This window comes from Pleurodeles waltl, chromosome 6 (assembly GCF_031143425.1).
Source record: "Pleurodeles waltl isolate 20211129_DDA chromosome 6, aPleWal1.hap1.20221129, whole genome shotgun sequence".
Classification (NCBI taxonomy): Eukaryota; Metazoa; Chordata; class Amphibia; order Caudata; family Salamandridae; genus Pleurodeles; species Pleurodeles waltl.
In genome coordinates, this window is record NC_090445.1 from 744,219,318 (window position 1) to 744,244,880 (window position 25,563).

Here is a 25,563-nt window from a genome sequence, read left to right on the forward strand (position 1 = left end):
TTTTGTAGGACTTCAAAGAGTAATGTTGAAAAAGACCGAGTTAGAACCTGGAGACTTCCATGACCTCTAGGTTCAAACAGAATAATCCTGTTTTTAACAGGTATGGAACGTCAGTGGTGGTTTGCACACACAAGCAGATTCCTTACGTGGGTAATGTTTATTTTGTGCAAACAAATTCTGCTGTAACATTGTATCCCTCTTATCAAACCGGAAGTCTCTTATCTAGAGTGGACATTACGCTTTTTTGACAGTCCTTGTCATATGTATTCATGATGTTTTATCAGTGCCTCAACATGAAGTATATTTTGTCTGTTTGGTGTAGAGAATGCAATCCAAGCCTTTGGCAACGGAACAGACATCTGGCAAGAGCATGGCCTTCCAATCCAGACAACAACAGCCACGACGACGGTAGCCTTCAGAACCAAACCTAGGCTTCCTCTGCCAAGGGCGCCGAGCCCAGAAATCCTCAACAATGAAATAACAACGGACAACAGTCTGCCAGCATGTGCAAACCTGCAGGTAAGAGGTTTATTTCCATTAGATAACATGTTTTGCTCTCCACTGGACCAAATGTGTGTGATTCTGGACAATCTCTTTCTGTCTGCTTGTCTTAATTCTATTATCTGCCAAAATTTAGAGCACGTAGAAAAGTACCACAAACTAGTTTAACAAGTTCTAAACATATAGACATAAACATTGTCTGTACTAAGAACAATACTCAAGGTCAAATTTTGTTCAATTTGTGCAGCTGATGTTTATAGAGGGTTTAGAGAAAGGACTCGAACTTGGCGTTTACATGCATCTGTAAGCAGAATGTGGCCTTTAGCACTGTAAACCACTTCCACTTATCATGCCTTGAGCGTGTGCCTCATTGCTTAGATGAGCGAATTTCAAGCCTCCAGACCTTGCTGAGATGGGCAAACAGAGCACGTAGTACTGGAATAAGCATAATGGCTTCAGTGATGTGGAGCACCCATCCTTAAGGAACTGGTCTCAGATCACCAACTTGATTCATGGTAACCACTAAGCCACCCGGATAGTCAAGGTCAGGTTTCACCTCTCAGTGAAAGTCACACATATCTTGGGGTTGCCCAAGGGATAGCATACCAACCTATTTGTGCATTTCATCCCATTGTGGGGCAAGGTTGCTAGTGTCTCTGGTAGCACCTTTCTTCTCGATGACCACCCACACATGATTCTGAAGAAGCTGTTGCAAGTATGATGATGGTCTTTCCTCTTAGGCAGGGTCAGAGTGGCCTACTGGGCAATCAGGCTGATCTCACAGATCAGTGTGTGGGACACTTTTTTGCAGTTTTTAGGACTGCCTTTTGTACATGTGGGCCTATTTTTGCTATTGATTTCTCTGATATTGAAACAAACATTGTCTGCAGCAAGCACAAATGCATGCAGTCTCTTATATCTTGTCAAATACTGATACAACATGTCTTTACGAGTTCAAAACTGGCGTGATTTGCAAATGTGGGACACTTTTTAGATTTCTGGTTCGCTAACATGGGCCACTTTTATTTCGATGCTCAAGACTACTTTTTGTCCCACTCTGACCCAGTTCTCAGGTGCTGCGAAGGGGGTGGGTGTGGGAGAGGGGTTACTGGGGGTTGGTTCCCAAGCTACATGTGCCACAGAAGATTCAAGACCAATAATACCTAATGAAATATGATCTTTATGAAGAGTGACATTTACAGGGCAAAATACAGAGATGACGAATTGTCCCATTTTGACTAACTTTGAACATAATAGTTCACAGGCTCTTACTGATATATATTATGCATTGTTCTGTTGTGATCTCACTTTCACAAGCATTACACTGATTCTACCATGTGGACCACCAATAAAATTACATGTCTTACAAGTCCTCAATATAGCGTCTGGCTAAGTGGTGTGTTGTTGTATATCACTACACAGTCTGTTAAGGGGGATTCATGGACCCCTTACCAAATAATTTAATGTTAACAATCTTTTTTGTTATCTTTCTGGCTGAATCATTCTGGAATTATATATATAATTTACCAATATTCTGAGGGTTACCAAGTCCACCCCATTAAGCATTCACAAGAGGGTCACAGTAACATTAGTGGTGCAAGTAAAGTGGCATCAGGGCCAAAGGTTGTGAGCGGTCCACTGCACCCCCATAATGGCTATCTTTTCCTGTCCAAACCGGGATCTGCTTTGTTGCCCTTTAATTGAACTAGGGCTTATGACACCCTTGCTACAGCAGTGTATTATATCTCAGATATTTGTGGTTGACTGAGGCCCATATATCTGTGTTGAATCAAGCAGCATCATAGTACCATGTTTATGTCGACTTTTCACAGTCAGAAGGGAACATTAATTGGAAAATTCAACATACCAAAGTTAATGGGAAATTCAACATATAATGCTCTTTCACTGCACACCAGTGGAACTCAAATATATAGGAAAACAAAGGTATTTTTCTATGTATTCTTTTAGTTACAATAGCTCGTTCCTTAGTAAGACATCTTCACATCACTCCCTGCCTGCAGATGCTGAAATCCTGGAGATGTTGATGGCCTGTTAGGCCTGGCATTGTCAGTTGCTACGCTGTGTCAAAGGATGAAAAATATCAAAGTTGCAGGTTCCAAACATTTTGTCTTTCGCTGTAATTGTTGGAAGAGTTGGTTCATTGGCATACCCAAATCCCTTTAAAATATATTCGACTTCAAACATGAAATCCCATGTTGGACCAAACCATATAAATTCTGTTCGCCAAGGTTCTTTCGGCACACTGTCAGCTACTGAATGGCACTGAGATTGGTGCCGTAAACTGAGATTTATTGTGAACTACCCAACACAGTGGTGTAAAGAGTTGCACCAGCAACATTTCTCAAATTTCTTATTATGAAGAACTGATGATCAGGCAGTTGCAAATTCTGCTGTTTAAGATTCTGCCTTGCAAGAGATGATGGTCTTCAACACACTGCAGGGCCATAACAAGCCCAAGTTATCATCAGGCAGGGGAAGCTATTTTTTAACATGATTGCATGTGCCCAGATGCAGCAGGCTGGCAGCATAAAGCAATATTTGATTGGACAAGATAGGCGTAGGAACAGACCTCTTGTCCATTGTTAGTGGATAACATATAAATCACATCATAACATTTTAATAAGAGTGTAATCTGCAGAACTCAGTTTGAAAAGGCAAGACATAAGCATGGTAAAAGGGGGGGCCAGTAGGTCCACATACACTCTTTTCCAAAATTACACAAAAGTTTGTTTCATTATGCAAATGTCCCAAATCATGCGGACTATTCAACACAGTAGAAAACATTTTTTTTTCTTAAATCGTTTTTTATCTGCTCATTGTCCTCTCACTGGTCCAGGATATAGCATACATAGTATAGGTACATATTTTCAGGCCTAGCAGGCCTACTAGAATAATGTTACAAACAGGGTCCTTAAGCACAAACTGCTCCCAGCTGTAAAACAAAAGTTCCAGCTATGAGAGAACTTAAAAGATACTGAATGGAGGGAGGGGTTGTTATTTTGGAGTCTCCCTCATCCTAGTGTGGGGACCCAGAGATGACCTAGACAGAAAGAGCTCATCCTGCTGAACATTTTGATGGTGGTCGCATTGTCCCAAGGCCACCACACGCATCGTGAGTTATGGGCGAATATTTTAGTATCTTGACTGTAAAGCTCAGAACAGCCCCTAGATGGAACCACAATAAAAATAGCATTTGTAAGAAACATGGACATTTATCCATATAATGAGTCCGTAGAGAGCATCACAACCTGAAAAGAGAATGGCAGAATGTAATGCAATGTAACCATTTATTTATCCCCTAGAGGGTGTAGTGCATTACACATTTACAGTCCTTCTAGAATAATATAACAAACCATGCCCTTAAAACACAAACTACTCCCATCTGTAAAACAAAAGTTCCAGCCATGAGAGAGCTTAAAAAGACAATGAAGGGTGGGAGGGGTGATTATTTTGGGGTCCCCCCAACCTAGTGTGGGGACCCAGAGATGACCTAGACAGAAAGTGTGTGTCATGCTTAACATTTTGATTATGGTCCCATTGTCCTAGTATCACCACACGGTGAGTCATGGGCAAAAATGTTCTGTAAAAGGAATGCCCCCCCAAAACATTATAGGGGGAGTTTCTGAGTGCAGCGAATATTGTAGTATTAATGTAACCATACAGTTAGCCCTTCGAGGGCATAACCACATGAAAAGAGAATGGCAGAAAGTACTGCACTGTAACCATATATTTAGCCCCTGGAGGGTGGAGTGCGTTATACATTTTCAGGCCTAGGTGGCCTACTGCAATAATATTACAAACAAGGCCCTTAAAAACACAAACTACTCCCAGACATAAAACAAAAGTGCCACCCATGAGAGCTTAAAAAGACACTGAATGGTGGGTGAGGTTACTATTTTGTGGTCCCCGCAACCTAGTGTGGGGACCCAGAGATGGCGTAAACAGAAATAGTGTGACGTGCTGAAAGGTTTGGTGGTGGTCCCATTGTCGTAGGACCACCACAGGCTGAGTTATGAGCCAAATTGTTTTGTAAAAGAAATGCCCCACAAAGCATTATGGGGCGTGTTTCCCAAGTGCAGTGAATATTATAGTATCAGCTCTCTCGCTGTGCCGGGAGAGCCGCGCTGAGGAGTTCTGTGTTTTTTCTTTTCAAAATGCACCAGTTTGTAAATATTTCAACTGCTAAACTTGTATGTAAGTGGTACTAATGTACAGCGCTCCTCCAATCGAGTTTGCAGTATATGATAATTCATTAAAAAAGATATATATATGAAAATAAAAAGACAACCCCCTCCCTCTTCAGCTTGCAATCTATGGACGCAGACACCACAAAGATACAGTGGCATGCCCAAAAACAAGGAATAGAAAGAAACATCATACGGACACGTAGCACGAAGGGGAGAGGCAAAAGAAAAAAGTAGTGCACCACACTAAGGTATATGACCGATCGTGCAATAATCCATGTAACAGGGACAGTCTTCAAGGCTGTAACAAAGCAGCCTCAAGGTGGACAAACATAAAGTATTTACCTACGAAATCAAGGGAATTTTAAAAGGAAGGCCAAGGAATGAATTAAAGTGATGGCCGTGAGATGGGTGTTGTGAAAGTTCACAGAAGTAGTTTACAACATGTCGAGAGACAGAGCATGCGCACTGCCTAGGTTCGACCTAAAAAACTGACCTCCTTAACATAACAATCATGGGAGCCAGAATACATTTTTTTGATTAACAAAACATAGACTGCGATTTTATTCATTTTTATTCTGCATGAAAACTGCTGAATGAAATGAAACTTTTCAGGTATTGATTAAATGTTTTGTGTTGAAAGATATAGACTGTGTGCTTTCAGTATTAACTGACATAATGAGGTCGGGGAGAGCAGTAGGTGGTGAAATGGGGAACAACGGGTGGCAGCTGAGTGATTTGCAAATCCTACTGCTTATGTTGTTTTCTGTTGTTTGCTCTTTATGTACCTGGGGGCACACGTGTGCTTTTAAGCACTTAGGTGTCTTACTGGCAGAGGCTATCGGTTCCAACTTAAAATGGCTACCCTGCTTATGCTACAGTGTTTTAGCTCGGTTTGAAGTGGAAGCCTTGCGATCTGCCTAGCACAATGATGTTCAAGAGACTTGTGCACACAGTGCATAGATGTTCACATGAAATCTAGGCACTGTGGTGTAAGCGCTGAAGAGGTCCCTTTACATGATGCACAATCACTCAAGATGGTAATCTTACTGGTAATCTTCATTACTTCGAGTCCAGGTCTTCCCAGTCCATTCCTTAACACATGAGAAGCACTACTGCTCCATAGAAACCAATTACCTAGCTGAGGTCTAAAACTTCCACCCATATGGCACTGAACTACCCGACATGCATAAAGCGGGAAGTACAGCATGTGGATATCCTCGGAATACCATAGCTATAAAAAAAGAAAAGAAACAATCACCAGAACCATGGAAGAGGGGAATGGGCTCAGGAATGGAACATGACTACCTGGACTTGGAGAAATGAAGATTACCGGTAAGTAACCAGGCATTACCTCCTCATCTGTCTTCCTGTTCCATTCCTTAACACATGAGCCCATACCCAAGCCCATGGAGATTGATTCACACAGAAAAAACAACATCAATCACAGATTATGCACAGCTGATAAAACACATGAACCAAAATGAAATGATGCAGCCATTCATAACTGAAGTCCGTAATGTGAGACAAACGTGTTATGAGAAGCCCATGTTGCTGCATTCCAAATGTCTTGGAGAGAATAACCTTAACCATTATTCAGGACAGGGACATGCTCCTTGCAGAATGACCCTTGACTGAAGAAGGGAGAGAATGGTGAGCAGCATCATAAGACTGAAGGTTAACACACTCCACTGCCCAAAACTGAGTGGACAAAGATAGTTTAAGACCCTTTCCAGAGAGAAAACAAGTGACAAACAAAGAATCCATTTGCTGAAATGAACTGGTGGGGTCTAGGTAAATCCTAAGGGCTCTTAGTACATCTAAGAAATAAAGTTTTTCCTTCCCAGGAGTAGAAGGGTCTGGACAAAAGCAGGGAGGACAATATTTTCATGGCAGTGGAAATCTGACAAGACTTTAGGAAGGAAAGATTAGGTTAGACGCAAGATCACTTTGTCATGCAAAAATTGAGGAGAAGCCAGCAATGCCCCCATCTCACCGACCCTGCTCCCTGAACAAATTGCCACTAAAGAAAAATCTTTTGCAGTAAGAAACTTAAGGTCACTGAAGAAAATGGCTCAAGGAAGGACTTGTCAATGGTTGAAACACTAAAGAAAGATTCCGGAGGGAATAGGAGAGTGGGAAACAGGTCGTTCAAGAAAAAAACCTTCTCAAGAGATGTGCCACCAGAGGAGAAACTGGATTTATATCTGTACCTCTGAAGGCTAGAATGGCTTCCCATTTTGCACATAGAGTAGAGACTGCAAGGCCCAACAGGAAGCCATCCTGTAAAAAAGCTAAGGTCTTAATAAGTGTTGGGGGACAAACTCTTGTCCCTGCACTAGGAATCCAAATTTCTCCAGAGACTACTGTAAGATTTAAGGGTGGAAGGCCTATGAGAAAGCTGAATGTTCAGAGCAACCTCAACAGAACAAACCTGTACCAACAAATTCATCTTTTCAAGTGCCTTACCCCCAGCCCGAGATGCAGGAGATAGACGAGCTGTGTAGAGGAACCAGTAATGAAGACAGACGGATGGGGAATTGCCAGTGGGGGCTCATTTCCAAATCCAGAAGAAGGGGAAATCTAGGCCTTCTGGACAATTCCGGGGTGACCAGGAGAATCTTCGCATGATCTACCTGATTCTTCAGAGACCCCTTTGAATCAAGGGAAACGGGGCAAAGCATGCAAGAGTCTGCGGACCACGGAATAGAGAAGGCATCTATCATCCAGGCTGTCCTGGAAGGGATCAGACTGCAAGGCTCAGGGAGGAGAGAGTTCTTTCCAAGGTGAAATGATCCAGCCATGGGAGACCGAACCTGGAGAGTGTTTGCTGAAAGAAATTGTGTGAAAAGCACATGCTCACTGAAGAGGGAAATACCCTGCTTAGGAAGTCCGCAGAGCCATTCTCCCTCCTTGCAAGTGTGACTGCTGGCAGAAAAAGGAAATTCTTCTCTGCCAACAGGCCGATCTTCTGCCCAGTGATATATGCCCTTGTAGGAAGTTGGCTCTGTATGCACTATTTCAAAGTAAGGAATAGTATGCACAGAGTCCAAGGGTTCCCCTTAGAGGTAAGATAGTGGCAAAAAGAGATAATACTAATGCTCTATTTTGTGGTAGTGTGGTCGAGCAGTAGGCTTATCAAAGGAGTAGTGTTAAGCATTTGTTGTACACACACAGGCAATAAATGAGGAACACACACTCAGAGACAATTCCAGGCCAATAGGTTTTTGTATAGAAAAATATATTTTCTTAGTTTATTTTAAGAACCACAGGTTCAAATTTTACATGTAATACTTCAAATGAAAGGTATTGCAGGTAGGTACTTTAGGAACTTTGAATAATCAAAATAGCATACACAGTTTTCAAATAAATCACATATAGCTATTTTAAAACTGGGCACAGTGCAATTTTCAACAGTTCCTGGGGGGAGTAAGAGTTAGTTAGTTTTTGCAGGTAAGTAAACCACCTACGGGGTTCAAGTTTGGGTCCAAGGTAGCCCACCATTGGGGGTTCAGAGCCACCCCAAAGTTACCACACCAGCAGCTCAGGGCCGGTCAGGTGCAGAGGTCAAAGTGGTGCCCAAAACGCATAGGCTTCAATGGAGAAGGGGGTGACCCGGTTCCAGTCTGCCAGCAGGTAAGTACCCGCGTCTTCGGAGGGCAGACCAGGGGGGTTTTATAGGGCACCGGGGGGACACAAGTCAGCACAGAAAGTACACCCTCAGCAGCACGGGGGCGGCCGGGTGCAGTGTGCAAACACGCGTCGGGTTTCCAATAGAAATCAATGGGAGACCAAGGGGTCTCTTCAATGATGCAGGCTGGTAAGGGGGGGGGCTCCTCGGGGTAGCCACCACCTGGGCACGGGAGAGGGCCTCCTGGGGGTCACTCCTGCACTGGAGTTCCTGGGGGCTGCGGGTGCAGAGTCTTTACCAGGGGTCGGGATCTGGGAAGCAGGCAGTCGCGGTCAGGGGGAGCCTCGGGATTCCCTCTGCAGGCGTCGCTGTGGGGGCTCAGGGGGGGACAACTCTGGCTACTCACGGTCTCGCAGTTTCCTGGCGGAGTCCTCCCTGAAGTGTTTGTTCTCCACAAGTCGAGCCGGGGGCATCGGGTGCAGAGTAGCAAGTCTCACACTTCCGGCGGGAAATGCAAGTTGTTTTAAAGTTGCTCCTTTGTTACAAAGTTGCAGTCTTGGGTGAACAGAGCCGCTGTCTTCGGGAGTTCTTGGTCCTTCTAGAGCAGGGCAGTCCTCTGAGGATTTAGAGGTCGCTGGTCCCTGGGGAAAGCGTTGATGGAGCAGTGTCTTTAGAAGTGGGGAGACTGGCCGGTAGAGCTGGGGCCAAAGCAGTTGGTGTCTCCGTCTTCTCTGCAGGGTTTTTCAGCTTAGCAGTCCTCTTCTTCTTAGGTCCAGGAATCTAGTTTCCTAGGTTCTGGGAAGCCCCTAAATACTGAATTTAGGGGTGTGTTTAGGTCTGGGAGGGCAGTAGCCAATGGCTACTGTCCTTGAGGGTGGCTACACCCTCTTTGTGCCTCCTCCCTGAGGGGAGGGAGGCACATCCCTAATCCTATTGGGGGAATCCTCCATCTGCAAGATGGAGGATTTCTAAAAGTCAGAGTCACCTTAGCTCAGGACACCTTAGGGGCTGTCCTGACTGGCCAGTGACTCCTCCTTGTTTTTCTCATTATCTCTCCTGGACTTGCCGCCAAAAGTGGGGGCTGTGTCAAGGGGGCGGGCATCTCCACTAGCTGGAGTGCCCTGGACATTGTAACACGAAGCCTGAGCCTTTGAGGCTCAATGCTAGGTGTTACAGTTCCTGCAGGGGGGAGGTGTGAAGCACCTCCACCCAGAGCAGGCTTTTATTTCTGTCCTCAGAGAGCACAAAGGCCCTCACCACATGGGGTCAGAAACTCGTCTCTCAGCAGCTGACCAGTCAGTCCTGCACTGTACAATTGGGTAAAATACAGGGGGCATCTCTAAGATGCCCTCCGTGTGCATTTTTTTATAAATCCAACACTGGCATCAGTATAGGTTTATTATTCTGAGAAGTTTGATACTAAACTTCCCAGTATTCAGTGTAGCCATTATGGAGCTGTGGAGTTCGTTTTTGACAGACTCCCAGACCATATACTCTTATGGCTACCCTGCACTTACAATGTCTAAGGTTTTGCTTAGACACTGTAGGGGCATAGGGCTCATGCACCTATGCCCTCACCTGTGGTATAGTGCACCATGCCTAAGGGCTGTAAGGCCTGCTAGAGGGGTGACTTACCTATGCCACAGGCAGTGTGAGGTTGGCATGGCACCCTGAGGGGAGTGCTATGTCGACTTAGTCATTTTTTTCCCACTAGCACACACAAGCTGGCAAGCAGTGTGTCTGTGCTGAGTGAGGGGTCCCCAGGGTGGCATAAGATATGCTGCAGCCCTTAGAGACCTTCCCTGGCATCTGGGCCCTTGGTACCAGGGGTACCAGTTACAAGGGACTTACCTGGATGCCAGGGTATGCCAATTGTGGAAACAATGGTATATTTTAGGTGAAAGAACACTAGTGCTGGGGGCCTGGTTAGCAGGGTCCTAGCACACTTCTCAGTCAAGTCAGCATCAGTATCAAGCAAAAAGTGGGGGGTAACTGCAACAGGGAGCCATTTCTTTACAGCCCTCAATACCTGATTGCCTGTCTGCAAACAGACTCCTCAGTTTTGTAGGAAAGAAGCAACCACAGAAGGGCCTCCCATATTGCTTTTAACTTCTAGTTCGATGACTGAAGAACTTTTAACCATTTGCCATGGGCTTTTACTTCTCCCAGTACTGTCTCCCATGCCCTGGTGCTCACATCTGTTGTCAGGATGAGGGGGAAGGAGCAACTAGACTGTAACCCCTGGAGAGACTGAATGGTGACAGCCACCACTTGAGAGACTTCTGAATCTCAGATGTTACTGGAATGAGAAAGTTGCACTCTTGTGAAGCCGAATCCCAGTGATGGAGGAGATGATTTATTAGATGATACGCATTTATTAGATGGTTCGCCCCTGAGTGGGAGGGCGAACAGGAGCAACCAGCTTCCTGTTCTCTATTGACTGTTGTGTTCAAAACCTTTGAAGCTTCGAAAGGTAACTTCATTAGGGTTGACTTTTGAGAAACATCTACTTTCCAAGCATGCATCCAGATATGGCAACGTGCAGCAATAGAAGCACCTGTAGCTGCTGCAGATGCTGCATATAAGTTGTTGAAAGAGATATCGGATAAATAGTGAACTTTAAGTTACATCAATGCCAGCTGGGAAGTCAAATCCACTCCACTCATTTGCTGTGAGAGAGTGTAAAAGTCTTTTAACAGGGATTGGATCATATATGTGGTCTAGGCCATTGCCCTAATTGATAAATTAGAAGTGGAATAAGACCATTTAATTGTGCTCTCTGACTTCTTATCCACCTGGTCAGGGGAAGGACGTCCTCAGAGATTACCATTCCCTGGGAAGATAGGCCAGCCATCAGGTAATCCACTGTGACAGAATGGGAAAATTCTTCAGAAAACCCCTCCAAGGGATAACGCTTGCAAAGAAACTGTGGAAAGGCTGACTTATCAAGGTCCTTCTATTCATGTGAAAGTACTGTGTAAAGGCAAAGAGTCAGGTCCAGGGCGCTGTGTAAAGAAATCCTTCGCCGTCTCTTCTTTAACCGCTGTAGAGAAACCCAGATTTTCTATAAAATGGGTGAACAGATTAGAGAGCTCTATCCCATGTACCAGTCAACCCTACCTTTCTTCCTCCTCATCTGAATCATCCAGAACAGACAGGGTATTGTGCCTTGCTGTTTTGGGAGGAGGCCTTTCAGATTCACTGGCTTTGAATGCTGCTTCCACAGCCTCCTTAATCAGGAGGTGTAGCGTATCAACAGTCGGGACCCCCGCTGCACTAGAAGAGGCAGCAGACTCTAGTGTAACCAAAAACGCTAACATGGTGGATTCCTGCATCCATTCTGTTTCTATAGGAACAAAACCATGCGGACCTGGAAATCTCGCAGAAGCCACTCTGTTGGAGCAGGAAGCATCCATGGGGAAAAGGAGACTGCAAGCACGCGGCGACTCCTAATTGGGCAAAGAGCGCTCCATGCAGCATATTAATTTATGTAAATAGTTATTGTTTACAAAAAGAGGAACAGTCTGTTGTTGAGAGTGGTACATTACTAGCATTACCTGACCCTTCAGAGCATATAATTTATAGGAGGATGTTGCCCTGTAAGGCAGTGGTTTTCAGCTCTTTTTCTTTATGACGTGATGTTGTCCAAATGGGCAGAAAATAGAGTCCCACACTCTTGGTGCGTTTTCAGAGAAGGAATGATATAATGCTTTAATCTTAAAAGCTGCTGTTTAAAAATGTGTTGGGGCTCCAACAAACAAACAACTGTAGCGTCAACCTCCTGAGATGAACAATTTCTGCCAGAGATAGTTCTGGCTCCCGCACGTCATGCTTTTTTGTGGTGTACTATAGTTTGAAGATACTCCTTGCTTTGATGGGAAGCCACTTCAGTGAGATCAGAATGGGCAAGGAGAGATCTAACTTTCTCAAGGCCATTACCAGCCTGGCCACTGCAGGTAGGTCTCTTTTAAGTTTAGAAATCTCTCTGAGTAAGGAGTTGCCACTGTCCAACCTCCAAAGCACAAAATTGTTTCGCATCAGGATCTGGAAATAACTGTTGTAATCCTTGAAGACATGAGGGGCATATTTATAAGTTCTGTGGAGGAGGGCGGCGCAGCAAGTAACCTTGCTACGCTGCCTTGCACCACTGGGAAAATGCACAAATGCACTGTATTTACAAGATAGGGTGCATTTCTGTCCTTTCCCGCTGTTCTGGTGCACAAATTGCTGCCTAGCGCCAACGTAGGCATCTGTGTTGTTGTCAGGATTGTTTTTGTGCAGGAAGAAACACCTTCCTGCACAAAACAATCCTGGAGGCATTTTCCTTTTTCTGTGTGTGCTGCAAAATGCAGTACACATAGAACGAAGACACAACGAGGAGAAATAAAGATATTTTTCCTCATTGCACCTGTCCTGGAGAGGCGTACAGTTTTGACGCATTCCCAGGGTTACAAATTCTTGTAAATCTGGGAATGTGTCAGAACCCATGGGTTGTGGCTTCCTGACGTAGTATAAGGCAGAGCAGCAAGTTGCACTGCGTTGCCTTACACCATATCTACAAGGCCATGGAAAGCCACACGAAGTGGCTTTACGTGGCCTTGTAGATATGGGCCTGCACTGTGCATACCAGTGCATCACAAACAGTGATGCACCGGTGGCACACAGGGCTTGTAAACATGCCCCTTATTTGATATTATGCCCCTTCGGTCAGTAATTTAATGTGAAGTTGTAAGTTAAACTACTTCTCCAGGATGAAGGCAAGAGTTTAATCCATAATATTATGCTGAATTTGAAAGCTCAGTGAGACAGCTCTGAACTGGTATGGAGAAATGAATAGAGGAGAGAAACTCTTATTTTGAGAGGATTTATATGGCAATGGTAATTCACCATTGAATTCCAGACAGCTTGGGCTATGATTTGTATGTCTCTAAGGGCAAGTATTTTCAGCTAGAGCGGAGTGTCCTTAGGATAAAAGGGACATGAGATGTTAAAAGAAACATGACATCCCCACACAAATGGAACTGGCTCCCCTTGGCAACCAGCACCACCTTCACAGTCAGTTGCATCATCTGCAAAGGCATGATGACCAGCATCCCCTCTTACCTAGCTGATTAGCACCCTTCATCAGCATCCCCCTGTTTTCTATCTGAAAATTTCACAACATCTGGTGGATCCCTGCAAACTTGCAGCCAGGACACCCTGAGATTGAAAGAAGTGCCAAAAAATATAGGAAATAGGCTTTCTCCTTCTATGCACAAAGCACCTGGAGTATCTCTTTATTCATCAGTAAAACCACAATTCTGCTCTAATTTAGAAAAGAGCTGACCACACATGTCCTCAATATGCTCTACATCACAACAAAGTATCAGTCCACTCCCACTCTCAGAACCGAGCCACCTCTCAATCACTTCACGGTATCTTTGCCTTTGACTCTGTGCAGTGCTCCACTGTCCTATACAAGTATCACATAGATATATACAAACATAAGCATTCATTTCCAAAAGCTGGCATGGCCGCTTGAGCGGAGCCACACAGTTTAGCACTGCATTCAGGACTTGAAAACGGTGAGCAAAAAGGACAATATATTTTTCTTTGCAATGCGTTGTGTGAAAACCCGTTCATAACTTTAGTAAACGAGGACCGTGGAGTGGTGGTTTACAATGGAGGCAAAAGTTCCAGCAAACACTTCTGAAGAGGCTATGTTTCATGTTATGGTATGTTACATTGCCATCATTTGTCTAGTCATTTTCTTCCATTTTATAGTCATTTAGTATGAAGCAGCTCTATTCAATAAACTTCTGCATTCAACAGTGTCATTCATGGGGCTTAAGGTCATAGAGCTCAGAAGCCATCTGCGAATAGTGCAGAAAACTGTTCGGTCAAATTCTGTTCGTGACGAACAAACATTCTTCTTGCTTCTTTGGATGAGACGGTGACATTAACAGGCTTCATCGTGTGGTGCAGTGACATTAAAGAGATCTCAAGGATCCAGTGGCGGCCGGCAGCTTTGGGAGGAGGGCGGGCGGGGCACACACACAAACACACACACAGACTCATTCTTTCACACCCAGACATGCACGCACGCACGCTCACCCATTAACAACACTCATTCCATTCAAACATGCACGCACGCACCATTCATTTTACAAATTCACACACATTCATTCTTCCACACACACACGCACGCACGCACTCACATCCAGTAACAACACTCATTCCATTCAAACATGCACACACGCACCAAACATTCATTTTACAAGATCAAACACATTCATTCTTTCACACACACACACACACACGCACATCCATGAACAACACTCATAACACTCAAACATGCACGCGCGCACCAAACATTCAATGTAAAACATAACACACATACACACACACACACTTACCTTCAGCCTCCAGGTCCCGGGAGGGTTGGGACTGCTGCCTTCCCTCATTGGCTGACCTTAGGTCAGCCAATGAGGGAAGGCAGCAGTCCCAGCCTCGTCACAGAGTGGGATGGGGTCAGTGAGACTGCTGACCCCACCCCACTCTGTGACGAAGTGTCACTGATTGACACTCGCCCTGGGCACTTCAGGGCTTAAACCTGAAGCGCCCAGGGAGAGTGTCAATGGGTGACGCTTTCCACGTCACCCAGGGGAGGGCCTGGAGGCACCTTTGCTGGGCCGAGGAGGTCACGCCCATAGGGTCGTGATCTCCTCAGCCCAGCAAAGTTCAGCTCCTGGCTGCCTGACCTGAACATAAAGAGTGTCTGTCAGGCTGACCTTTGTTCAGCCTGACAGACACTCTTCATGGGGTGGGGGGGCGTGGCCCCTCCGCCCTAAAGGACGGGCCGCCACTGCAAGGATCGCAAAGCATAAGAGACTTTTGCTATTTGCTGATGAAGTTTGAGAAAGTCCTTCATATGACATTATGATGATGAGTTTTTCGAATATACCAGGAAGGTGCTATGGGCCTCTGCACATTGCGTAGCCTATTGGAACAGAAACAAATCTTGAGCGCGCAGAGTAGTAATGTTCAAGGATTGTTTTTACGTAATAAAGTAAAAGTCAAGAGCCTACAGCACATGGTGCGGCAACAGTGAAGGACCTTAGCCACGTGACACAATGTCCAAGAGACTTCTCTTCAAGGTGTGGTGATGTCCAAGCAGCCCTTCCACACGCTGTAGTGATCTTCATCTGGTTTCAGCACACTCAGCAGGAGTATTGAAGAGTCTTCTTCAGATGGTGCCGTGACAATCACAAGGCTGTAAACACGGTCCAGCAATGTTCAAGAAGCATCTTCATATGGCACAGCAACACGGAAGAGACATCTCCACACAGAGGAGTGCCATGCATGAGACCTCTACAAGCAGAGTAACAATACTTTAAGTACACCAAGCCTCCTTCATACGTCTTCTACTGGTACAGGCTAGTGCTGTTTGCTTCTAGGAGGAGCAAGGCATGTTTGTCCAGGGGCACAACAAAAGAATTAATTAGAATTTTACTATATCGCTTTCTAGGGGTGTGCAGTGCATATGGTTTGTAGGGGAAAGCATCACCAGCTGGTTAGCTTTAAGTACCTGGTGGGCACAGGTGTCCTGCTCGCATTGGTATCAGCACTCGGCCAGGCAACTGCATCTTGATGCTGTTCGTGTACTTGTTCTACGGTTTCTAAGGGTACAGTAGTTCTACAGACAAGCACATGCTCTAGACTCGTGTTCAACTTTACAATCTCTGTGGCACATTAAAGGTGCCACAACTGCCTTGATGAACTCAATAAAGTGAGACCAGCCTAATATGTGCTCCTGGGAAATTACTGGTGCTGGCATGTGAACACAAACAGCAGAGGCTCAGAGATTTCTGAGAAGTCTATTTTCTATTTTGTCTCATTAGCTCTTGGAGTGGCAATTAGTGTGAGAGGTGAGCGTGGGCTGCACAAGAAATTCATGCCCACAGGGCCTGCAGGCATCCTCCAAGGTTCCCACCCTTGCTTGGTGCAAGTGGCACATACTTTAGCAGCTCCGCGTGACGGCGATGAACGTGCTAAGCTTTGTGGTTCATTGCTTACATCCACACAGGCGTCTAATGTACTACAGCAGCAGGGCAAGGAAAACTCTTAAGGCAGCAAGTGTCTTTTGATAAAGTGGACGCCTTGTTTTCATTAAGGACTGTATTAGTGCCAGCTACTCAAAAACATTTTTGAAAAGGCCTCCGTTTTTCTTTTCAACCTTTTAGTAATTTGGTTGTTGACACATGTTTAGCCTTGTAGTATTTATGGTCCAAAGAAAGGTACTTCAGATCCTCTTCTACAGAACCAGGTGGCAGGGACACGTTTTGACCTAATTGTCCAGTGTGGTCTCTTGACTCTCGTTGGCTAGGTGTGCACTGCTGAAGAGGGCTTGCCTGTCTAGGGTGTGCATGCGCACGCTGTCTGAGGGTACATTTCTGCATGGCGCTGGATGACTTGGATGCCACGGCTGGCTACTATAGCTGGCTACTGTGAATGGCTACAGTGTTAGTATGGATGAACCTGCATGACAAGTTGCCTCCAGGTTATATAAAGGTTAGTGTACAAGACAAGTTGCTGTTAGTTTCATATGGTAAGGCTGGTTGGTCTTGAAGGTGGGAAGACCTAGAGCAGCAAGATCCGTGGATGTGGCTTTGACAGGGACACATCTCCTGCTGATTAACCTTTAGTGGTTTTGGAGGATGTGGTGGTTTGGATGATTTGGTGGTTTGGAGGAATGTGGATGGGAAGTGAACTGTGGATGGGCAGCAGGGCATCAGTTAACCAAAATGTCAGTGTCCTCATATGTGGCAGAATGTACCATTTGGCATCACCGGTTTGACTTCCTTTTTACCGCTGAGTATCTTAGGAAGCCGAGGAGTTGAAACTACAAAAAGTAAACAGCCCTGTTATCTCTCTGCGTCTGCAACAGCCTTCGGGCCACTGATAGCAGGACTAGCAAGGTCAGTGACAGGACTATCAAACCGCAGGCACTGTGTAGCAGCAGCTACCTCTAGCTACCTCTAAGTGTCATACAAGAGGGTCAGGAAGCACGCAGGGTACTTGGTAGGGCAAGTGCAGAGGCTAAAGGAAGAGTTGGCTTGAGATCTATGGCGGTCATTCTGACCGCGGCGGTCGGCGGTCGCCGCCCGCCAAGCGGTTCCCGCCGAAAGACTGCACCGCGGTCAAAAGACTGCGGCGGCCATTCCGGCTTTCCTGCTGGGCCGGCGGGCGACCGCCGGAAGACCGCCGGCCGGCCCAGCGGGACAGCCCCTTCAACAATGAAGCCGGCTCGGAATGGAGCCGGCAGAGTTGAAGGGGTGCGACGGGTGCAGTGGCACCCGTCGCGATTTTCACTGTCTGCTAAGCAGACAGTGAAAATCTTTGTGGGGCCCTGTTAGGGGGCCCCTGCACTGCCCATGCCAGTGGCATGGGCAGTGCAGGGGCCCCCAGGGGCCCCACGGCACCCGTTCCCGCCATCCTGGTTCCGGCGGTGGACACCGCCAGAAACAGGCTGGCGGTAAGGGGGTCGGAATCCCCATGGCGGTGCTGCAAGCAGCGCCGCCATGGCGGCTTCCCTGGGCCAGCGGGAAACCGGCGGAAAACCGCCGGCTCCCCTTTTCCGACCGCGGCTTTACCGCCGCGGTCAGAATCGTCAAGGAAGCACCGCCAGCCTGTTGGCGGTACTTCCGCCGCACTCCGCCATGGCGGTCATGGACCGCCAAGGTCAGAATGACCCCCTATATGTTGTTGGTGATGGGTTAGCATACACGAGGAGAAAACAATAAAAAACAAGCATTTGCAATGCAATAGGTCTCACATTTGTGAGAGTTAGAGCTATTGGCGCTGTAAATGTAAATTTTTTACTTATGTGTTTTGGTTTGGAGTGTAGTGGATGTATGTGGTGTGGAGTGGAATTATGCGCATTCTATTGGAATTGTTAATTGTGGAATTGTTTGGGGTGGCATTGTGTGGTGTGGAGTATATTTGTGTATTGGAATTATGTGGCATAGTGAATTACAGAAGCCTTACGCACTTATGACTATTGAGGTTGCAACATTATGCCTGATGAAAGCCTGGGGGAGTGTAGGTACTGAGGTATCCTCAAGTGTTTCAGGTGAGTTGTGCAGTCCAGAATGTAGGGGAAGTAGAGACTGGTTAAGGTGGGTGTATAGGTATGTTTAGGATCGGTAGCGTAAGCGAAGGATTCCTCTCTCTGCCTTCTCTGTACACCTCAGAGGTCTGTGTTCTGTCCTCAACCACCTCTTTTGCAAGGGTTTCATAAGCAGAGAAGTAGATCTTGAATAATGACTCATTAGGGTTTGAAGCTGCTTTTTGGGGAGTCAGTAACTCCTCCTGTGAGTTAAGAATCTGTACTCCGTACATCAATATCCCTCTAGCTTAGGAAGCATAACTTTATGAATGCCTTACGTGTAATTGGAATATTTACTACATATTAGAGTTGAATCTTTGAAGAGGGAATAAATAATTTGTACTGCGTTGCTTTGACTCAGAAATCCTACTTAATTAAATAATTAAGTTTCTCCTTTAAGCTAGGATCAGTGATCTCTTTTGAAGAGAACCAGAATAAGCAATGGTTCACAGGTTCTTCCCGTGTACCTCGGTTAGACATTTTCATTGTGTAGTGTTGGTCGTATATTTTTTACCCACTAGTAACTACGCCAACTTGCAACAGCAGGTTTAAATCCAGACAGTAAAAACACATCTGGCTCTTCGTCTATTTATGACAGTGCAAACTTTAAACAGCAGCCATCTTTTAGGGCAGACAAACCTCCCCCCTGTGAAGGTTTGGATAGATGCCGTAAAATGCTCTGCTGTGAGCTGAGCAAACACAGATTCCAACAAGTAGGAGTAGGTAGCAGTTAAGCAATAGTAGAAGCAAGAGTAGCAGTTGAAATAGCAGGTATAAGTAGGAGTATGTGAAAGTAAGAGAAGGCATAAGGGGAAGTAAGCAAAGGAGAAGAAGTAGGGGTAATTTAAGGACTAGGAGTAAGTATGAATCTGTGTAGGGTAAGAATGGGGTAAGAATTTGAACAGAAGTAAATTGGATTGAGTGGGAGTAAGATCAGGAGTATGTATAGATAATAGTAGGAAGGAGTGGGAGCAGGAATAAATGTAAGCATACATTTGAAAAGGTAGGAGCAGGTTAAAGTAAGAGTGGAAATAAGTAAAATATGCATAAACAGAAGTAATATGCAGTGTGAGCATGAGCAAAAAAAGGTCTAAGTATGAAAGTAGGTAGGAGTAGAGAGAGTAGTTGGAAATAAAAACTAAGACTAAGTACAAGATGGTAAGAGTACGTAGGAGTAAGAAAAAGTAAAATTAGGGATAAGAAGGGCTAAGAGTAGCTGTAGGAGTATAAGTAAGCAGGACTAAGTAGACATGCTAGTAGGACTAAGATTATGTGTAGGGGCAGGAGTGAACATATCCTGCACTGGGAAGTGTTGTGAACAGAGAAAAGGGGCAGTGACAGTAAGGAGGAGAGTTTACAGCTGGGATTAATTAAAGTACTGAGTCTCCGAGCACGGAGTTAGGGAAAAACAACATAAGCAAGCCTGGCCTATAACCCATTAGTGAACCATCCCACACAGTATAAACACAGCCTGAAATGTTCTTTGTCCTGTGAATCTTAACAAGAGACTTGTGCTCGCAGGCTCCTGGGGTGAGACTTCACATACTGGTGCAGTGCCAATGACCAGCTGTGGACAGGAGCCATTCTAACTGCGTGATGGTGAAACATGACCTGACACGATTTACAGGCCTGCTTTAAATTGTGCTGGAAATCAAAACAACAAGCATTTGAGCAACATAATTCAGAGCCTTGTTAACAGAAACAGACTGGAGCCACTGAAACATCCAGCGCTCTGGTCAAATGCTATTAGCCTAAGAAAAAAGTAATCCCTACGCACATGCTACATAGGCACAAGTGGAAGAGTACAAGTACTAGGGCCATGCTTCAGGGGAGTGTACAACTGTAGAATAGGTCGGACAAAAAGCAAGGATTGACCACTAGCAAGTAAGGATTTTTAAGGACACTGAAACAAACCAATGAAAATGCAGAGACCCCACAAAGAAGTATAGAAGTATATACTAAAGTATATACATGAGGTCTCGAATGCTGGACCTAAAAAGGACTATGGCCCTGATTCCAAGTTTAGCCAAGCGGGAACCGCCAATTGGCCGCTCCGCGGTCAAAAGACCGCGGGGGCCATTTCGACTTTCCCGCTGGGCCGGCGGGCGCCCGCCAAGGGAGCGCCCGCCGGTCCAGCGGGAAAGGGCCTGCAACACAGAAGCCGGCTCCGAATGGAGCCGGCGGTGTTGCAGGTGTGCGACAGGTGCAGTTGCACCTGTCGCGCTTTTCACTGTCTGCTAAGCAGACAGTGAAAAGCATACTGGGGCCCTGTTAGGGGGCCCCTGCACTGCCCATGCCAGTGGCATGGGCAGTGCAGGGGCCCCCAGGGGCCCCAGGACACCCGTTCCCACCATCCTGTTTCTGGCAGTGAAAACCGCCAGAAACAGGCTGGCGGGAAGGGGGTCGGAATCCCCATGGCGGCGCTGCTTGGGGAAACCGCCGGACCCGGTTTTCCGACCGCGGCTTTACAGCTGCGGTCGGAATGGGCAGGGAAGCACCGCCAGCCTGTTGGCGGTGCTTCCGTCATTTTAGCCAGGGTTAGAATGACCCCCTATGTTCTTATGTAATGCATTGCTGGACGACTTGGCACCGGACAGTTCCTGAACTTCTGTTACCCCTTGGGAGAACTAGTGTTGTGTGTTTTCACAATGGGGAGAGGGACTCAGTAGAGGAGACCTCTTGCACAAACTGTGTACATTTGTGCAGTGTTGCCTCCTTGGGAAAAGGGTTCTGGGGAGCGTGCGTGGACATCGTGACCAACCGCTTGTGAGTGTCACAAGTGTGCCTTGTGATTGACTTATGAACTTTAGGTGTGTTTTCTGAATGGCGAAGGGCTTCCTAGACGAATCAGATCTTGTTGCTTTTCACCTTACTCGTGTGGGCATGATCAGTGAGTCTTGTGTTAAGGATTGCTTACCAGTGTCTCTCTGTTCCAATGTAAGTTTGCGCCTTTATTTCCAGTTGCTCTGCGGTGAATGTGTAATGTGTTTGTCTGTGTTCCTAGCCCATTGTGCATGTCTGTGTGTTCCTTTCGCAGTGTGCATGACTCCATCTCTCTTTCTTAGTGTTTATGTGAGTCTCACACTGCCCTACAGTACGAGACCTATCTTTCCATTCCAGTGATCATGTGTTTCAGTCCTCAGTTTTATGCATTTTAGTTCGTTTCCTTCTTTTTTTTCCAGGTCTTAGTATATTTTCTAACCAGTTGTCAATATTTCCTTGCTAAGTTCAGTGGGTTCTCGGTTCAAGTTTCAACGTGTTCCCTTTCTGACTATATGTGTATGCTCTGTCTGACTGTGTCCCATGTCACTGTCTGAAAGTATTCCCTGAAGCATAGTGCGAGATATTGCACCCTTATATCACTGCTTTTTTGGCATCTCTATATGTGTGGTAGCTCATGCAGGTGCATGTGCCCACCCCAGCCCTCTGGGCTAACAGTGCATACAGAGTAAGCAGTATAATATAGACAGTGTGGATAATGGAGGCAGAGGAGTGAAGCACAGCCTTCTGAGCAGAGGAGCCCAAGTCTCCTTCTCTCTGTTTTCTTTCCCAGCAGTGTTTGGCCTGAGTAAGCCAGGTGATGCTCTTCTTGCTTGTTTAATGGTAGGCATTGCTGTCAAGGTCAGTGTTGGTGGCCATTGGTGAGATGTCCGGCTCGAGAGCTTGCAGCAGTCACTCCACCCCTTTGCATGCCCGTCATGAAAGAAGACTCTCGGATGTGCCAGGAGGAGGCTTCCAGGTGTCCAGCTCAAGAGGGAGAAGCATGGTCACAGATCTGTCGGAGGGTGGGTGATGGCACCTGAGGGTGGAATGGGGCAGCAGGCCCAAGTAGAATGACTGGTGGCAAGTAGACCTTGCGGAGGTTAATTTTACTGGGTGTATGGGGTTCTGTGGGATGGGGAATGGAGACCAGGGACATCAAGATGGAGCAGAATGAGGCAGGGTGTGAGGAAAGCGGCGCGGCTGTGAATGCACGAGGCCTTGGCAGACAGCATGTTAATCAGTTATTAGAGAATGATAGAGTGGCATAGCAGGGGGAGCCAGGGAAAGTGGAAGTGTATCTGTTTCCATGTCTCGGGCTAAGTGTCCCTATTCTCTGTCCCTTGGGTCCCTGTGTCAGGGAGCTGACTGGACCAGTGCACGTTTTCCTGCCTTCCTTAGCTTCACTTGCAATGTTGTCCACATAAGTCGTGAAGCACATGCTTATTTCATAAAGACAGGAGCTGCTGAAAACACTTCAATGTAACAGCTTCAAAGCGAATGCCTTCAAATCTTATAACCACAATGAACAGACAATTTCTCAAAATGACACCGAACACAAGCTTCCTTCTTCCTGAGTTCGGAAATCAGGAGTAATGGCCAATTTGAGAAATAGGCTTATTCGCCTAGATCATTGAAGCACTCTCCTACAATGAACCTGGATTTCAATGGGCCTTTTAATTTGAATTCCCAGCTTCTGTATGGGTGGCGAAAGCCCTTCAAACGCAACGATAACATTAAAACTTCTCGCTGTAAATCAGGCAATGAGAGACCTGCCAGGAGAAAGTCATCAGGAACCCAAAGTGCTTTTGTTCATTTGGACAATGTATGCTCTGTCCTTCTGTAATGGAAATTGACAGTCTTATTCGCAGATTACCAGTGCCATATTGCAGGCATCCTTCTCATAGCCTGCTAGGCAATCTGACAGGAGGCCCAGGGGACCGCTTAGCTAATGGAGTGCTGCTGAAGGATGTGCTGCAGCTCACTTTGTGGTCATTGAACACACTGATGTCCATGCCGCTGCAGGGCAGACATAGCTTCAATGTACCTAACAGCACAGGAACAGTTACTTAAGCAGTGGTGCGCTTTATGTTCTGGGTATTAGCATTGTGTAATGCCCTTTTGTAAAATCTATCACACCACAAGCCTTTCTTGAGACTAACCCATCACAGATTACTCTAGTGCCCTCAAGGTAAATACTTAGGGGCAGATTTAGGAAAAGTGGCGCTACACCTAGTGCCAGGACCAAGAAGGCTCCCTGCACCTGAAGCCGTGGTACCCACTGGAGTGCGACGACCGTGACTGACTCCTCAGGCCCGCCGCCGCCACAGCCCCGCTGATGTCCAGTGACTTTGTGAGTCCCTAGTGCCGTGTCACCAACATTCGTGACACCCTAGTCTGCAGCGGCACTTGCAGCCCAGTGGTGTGACCGCGACCCCGAGAGGTCACTCCTACGCGTCTTGACCTGCCGGATCGATCAATTCCACTGGAGTGTTAGGAACCGACGTTTTGCTCCATCGCTGCATCACCTCCCCTGCTTTGCAGTAAGGAACCAACACCGCACCGGATTCAGCAACACCCACCTCTCCTACTCCGTGCACTAGCTTGTTTCTTTGTTACCGAAGGTACTTACCTCGTGGTCCGTGCGACTCCGTGACCAGCACCATAGACTCCGTGACCAGCACCATTGTTGTGAATGACTCCGTCACAACGCTGTGATAACACCAAATTGAAGTTTTTGTGCTTCTAAGTGTTATATTGAAGTTTAATCTTGGAAAATTCATATCTTTGCTTGTGTATGTATGCTTATGGATTTTGTTCGTTTTGGTCTTGTTTTACTCAGTTACATATTGGCTATTTTCCTAAACTGGTGTTAAGGGATTTTGTGATGTTTTTACTGTGTTACTGTGTGTGTTTGTAGAAATACTTTACACTTTGCCTTTGAGATAAGCCTGACTGTTTGTGACAAGCTACTAAGGGGGTGGGCAGGGGTTATCCTAGGTGTGTATCTCCCTCACCCTGACTAGAGTGAGGGCCCCTGCTTGGACGGAATGTAAACTGACTGCCAACCAGAGACCCCTTTTTTAACAGCAGTACAGTATACACAGATGCAAATTGCAGATACCAGTACAGAGGTTGGTGAGTCAGGGGGCTATAATGCAGTCACTGTATTGGTAAAGTATGTCATTGTTATGGAATTTATCCTTGTTAGGATGTTCCTAAATCATGGTAGAAATGTTTATGGGGTTAGCAGTTGGTGATTTTGGAACAATCTAAGGTTATTAGAAAGAAAGTAAATGAACACATGAATTTATAAATTTCACCATGTCGTCCTCGCTTTTGAAAACAAAAGGTGGTCACACACAACAATGCTACCAAGAGTTCTAAGTTAAGGAAATGCAAACAGGGCAACCAAAGAGCAAAACTTGAGGAAAAAATACACAAATGGTGGGAGTGGATGTGTTTGAAATGAAATATAAGGTTGAAGAAAATAAAAGTCTCTGGAAGTTCTCCGTTTCCAACTATAGAAACTGGAACAGGATTAGATTTACAAGTGAGAATTAGTAGGAGTCAGGTTGGGTTATTGAACACAGGAATAACTCAAAATTCAACCCCCCTTTCAGATTTTCTGACAAATCTCCACCTGATTTCCCAGATCATCAAAAGTTCAGCTTGTGGGGTCAGTGTCTTCCAATAGATAATACAATTGTGACTCTTTGGTGCCAATCCTGCTTTCAACAGCTCGAATGCTGATCTCTGGCCCTTTATCTCTCTCACTTGCTTCACAATGCTTGCTTGAGGGTCTGTTGCCAAACATGAGGGTTGGATCCTGTCAGAGTTGCAATACCAACGGTGATGGGGTGGAGAAGCTGTCAGCACAGAAACAAAATGCATTGCTGATTATTGGAAAATTGGAGACCAGCCTGTAGTCCAAACTTAGGGCCATATTTATACTTTTTGAAGCAAAACTGCGCTATCGCAGTTTTGCGCCAAAAAGATTAGCGCCGGCTAACGCCATTCTGAAGCGCCATGCGGGCGCCGTATTTATTGAATGGCGTTAGCCGGCGCTAGCAGACCGGCGCTGCCTGGTGTGCGTGGAAAAAAACCACGTACACCAGGCAGCGCCGGCGTTGGGGAAAATGGCGTTAGGGCGTCTTAAAATGGGGCAAGTCAGGTTGAGGCAAAAAAATCGCCTCCACCCGATTTGCGCCATTTTTAACGACGCCCAGACGCCATTTACATGACTCCTGTCTTAGTAAAGACAGGAGTCATGCCCCCTTGCCCAATGGCCATGCCCAGGGGACTTATGTCCCCTGGGC

At 46.0% G+C, this 25,563-nt stretch overlaps 1 protein-coding gene across 5 annotated transcripts in view; it reads left to right on the plus strand.

Annotated features, from left to right (window-relative positions):
- GFRA1 (GDNF family receptor alpha 1) overlaps positions 1-25,563 on the plus strand; it is a 380,929-nt gene that overhangs the window by 318,472 nt on the left and 36,894 nt on the right. For all 5 annotated transcript variants that reach the window (XM_069239268.1, XM_069239269.1, XM_069239270.1 and 2 more), the window contains one exon: positions 323-519. In XM_069239268.1, the coding sequence (XP_069095369.1) occupies positions 323-519 (197 nt within the window). The remainder of the gene's footprint in view (positions 1-322; positions 520-25,563) is intronic.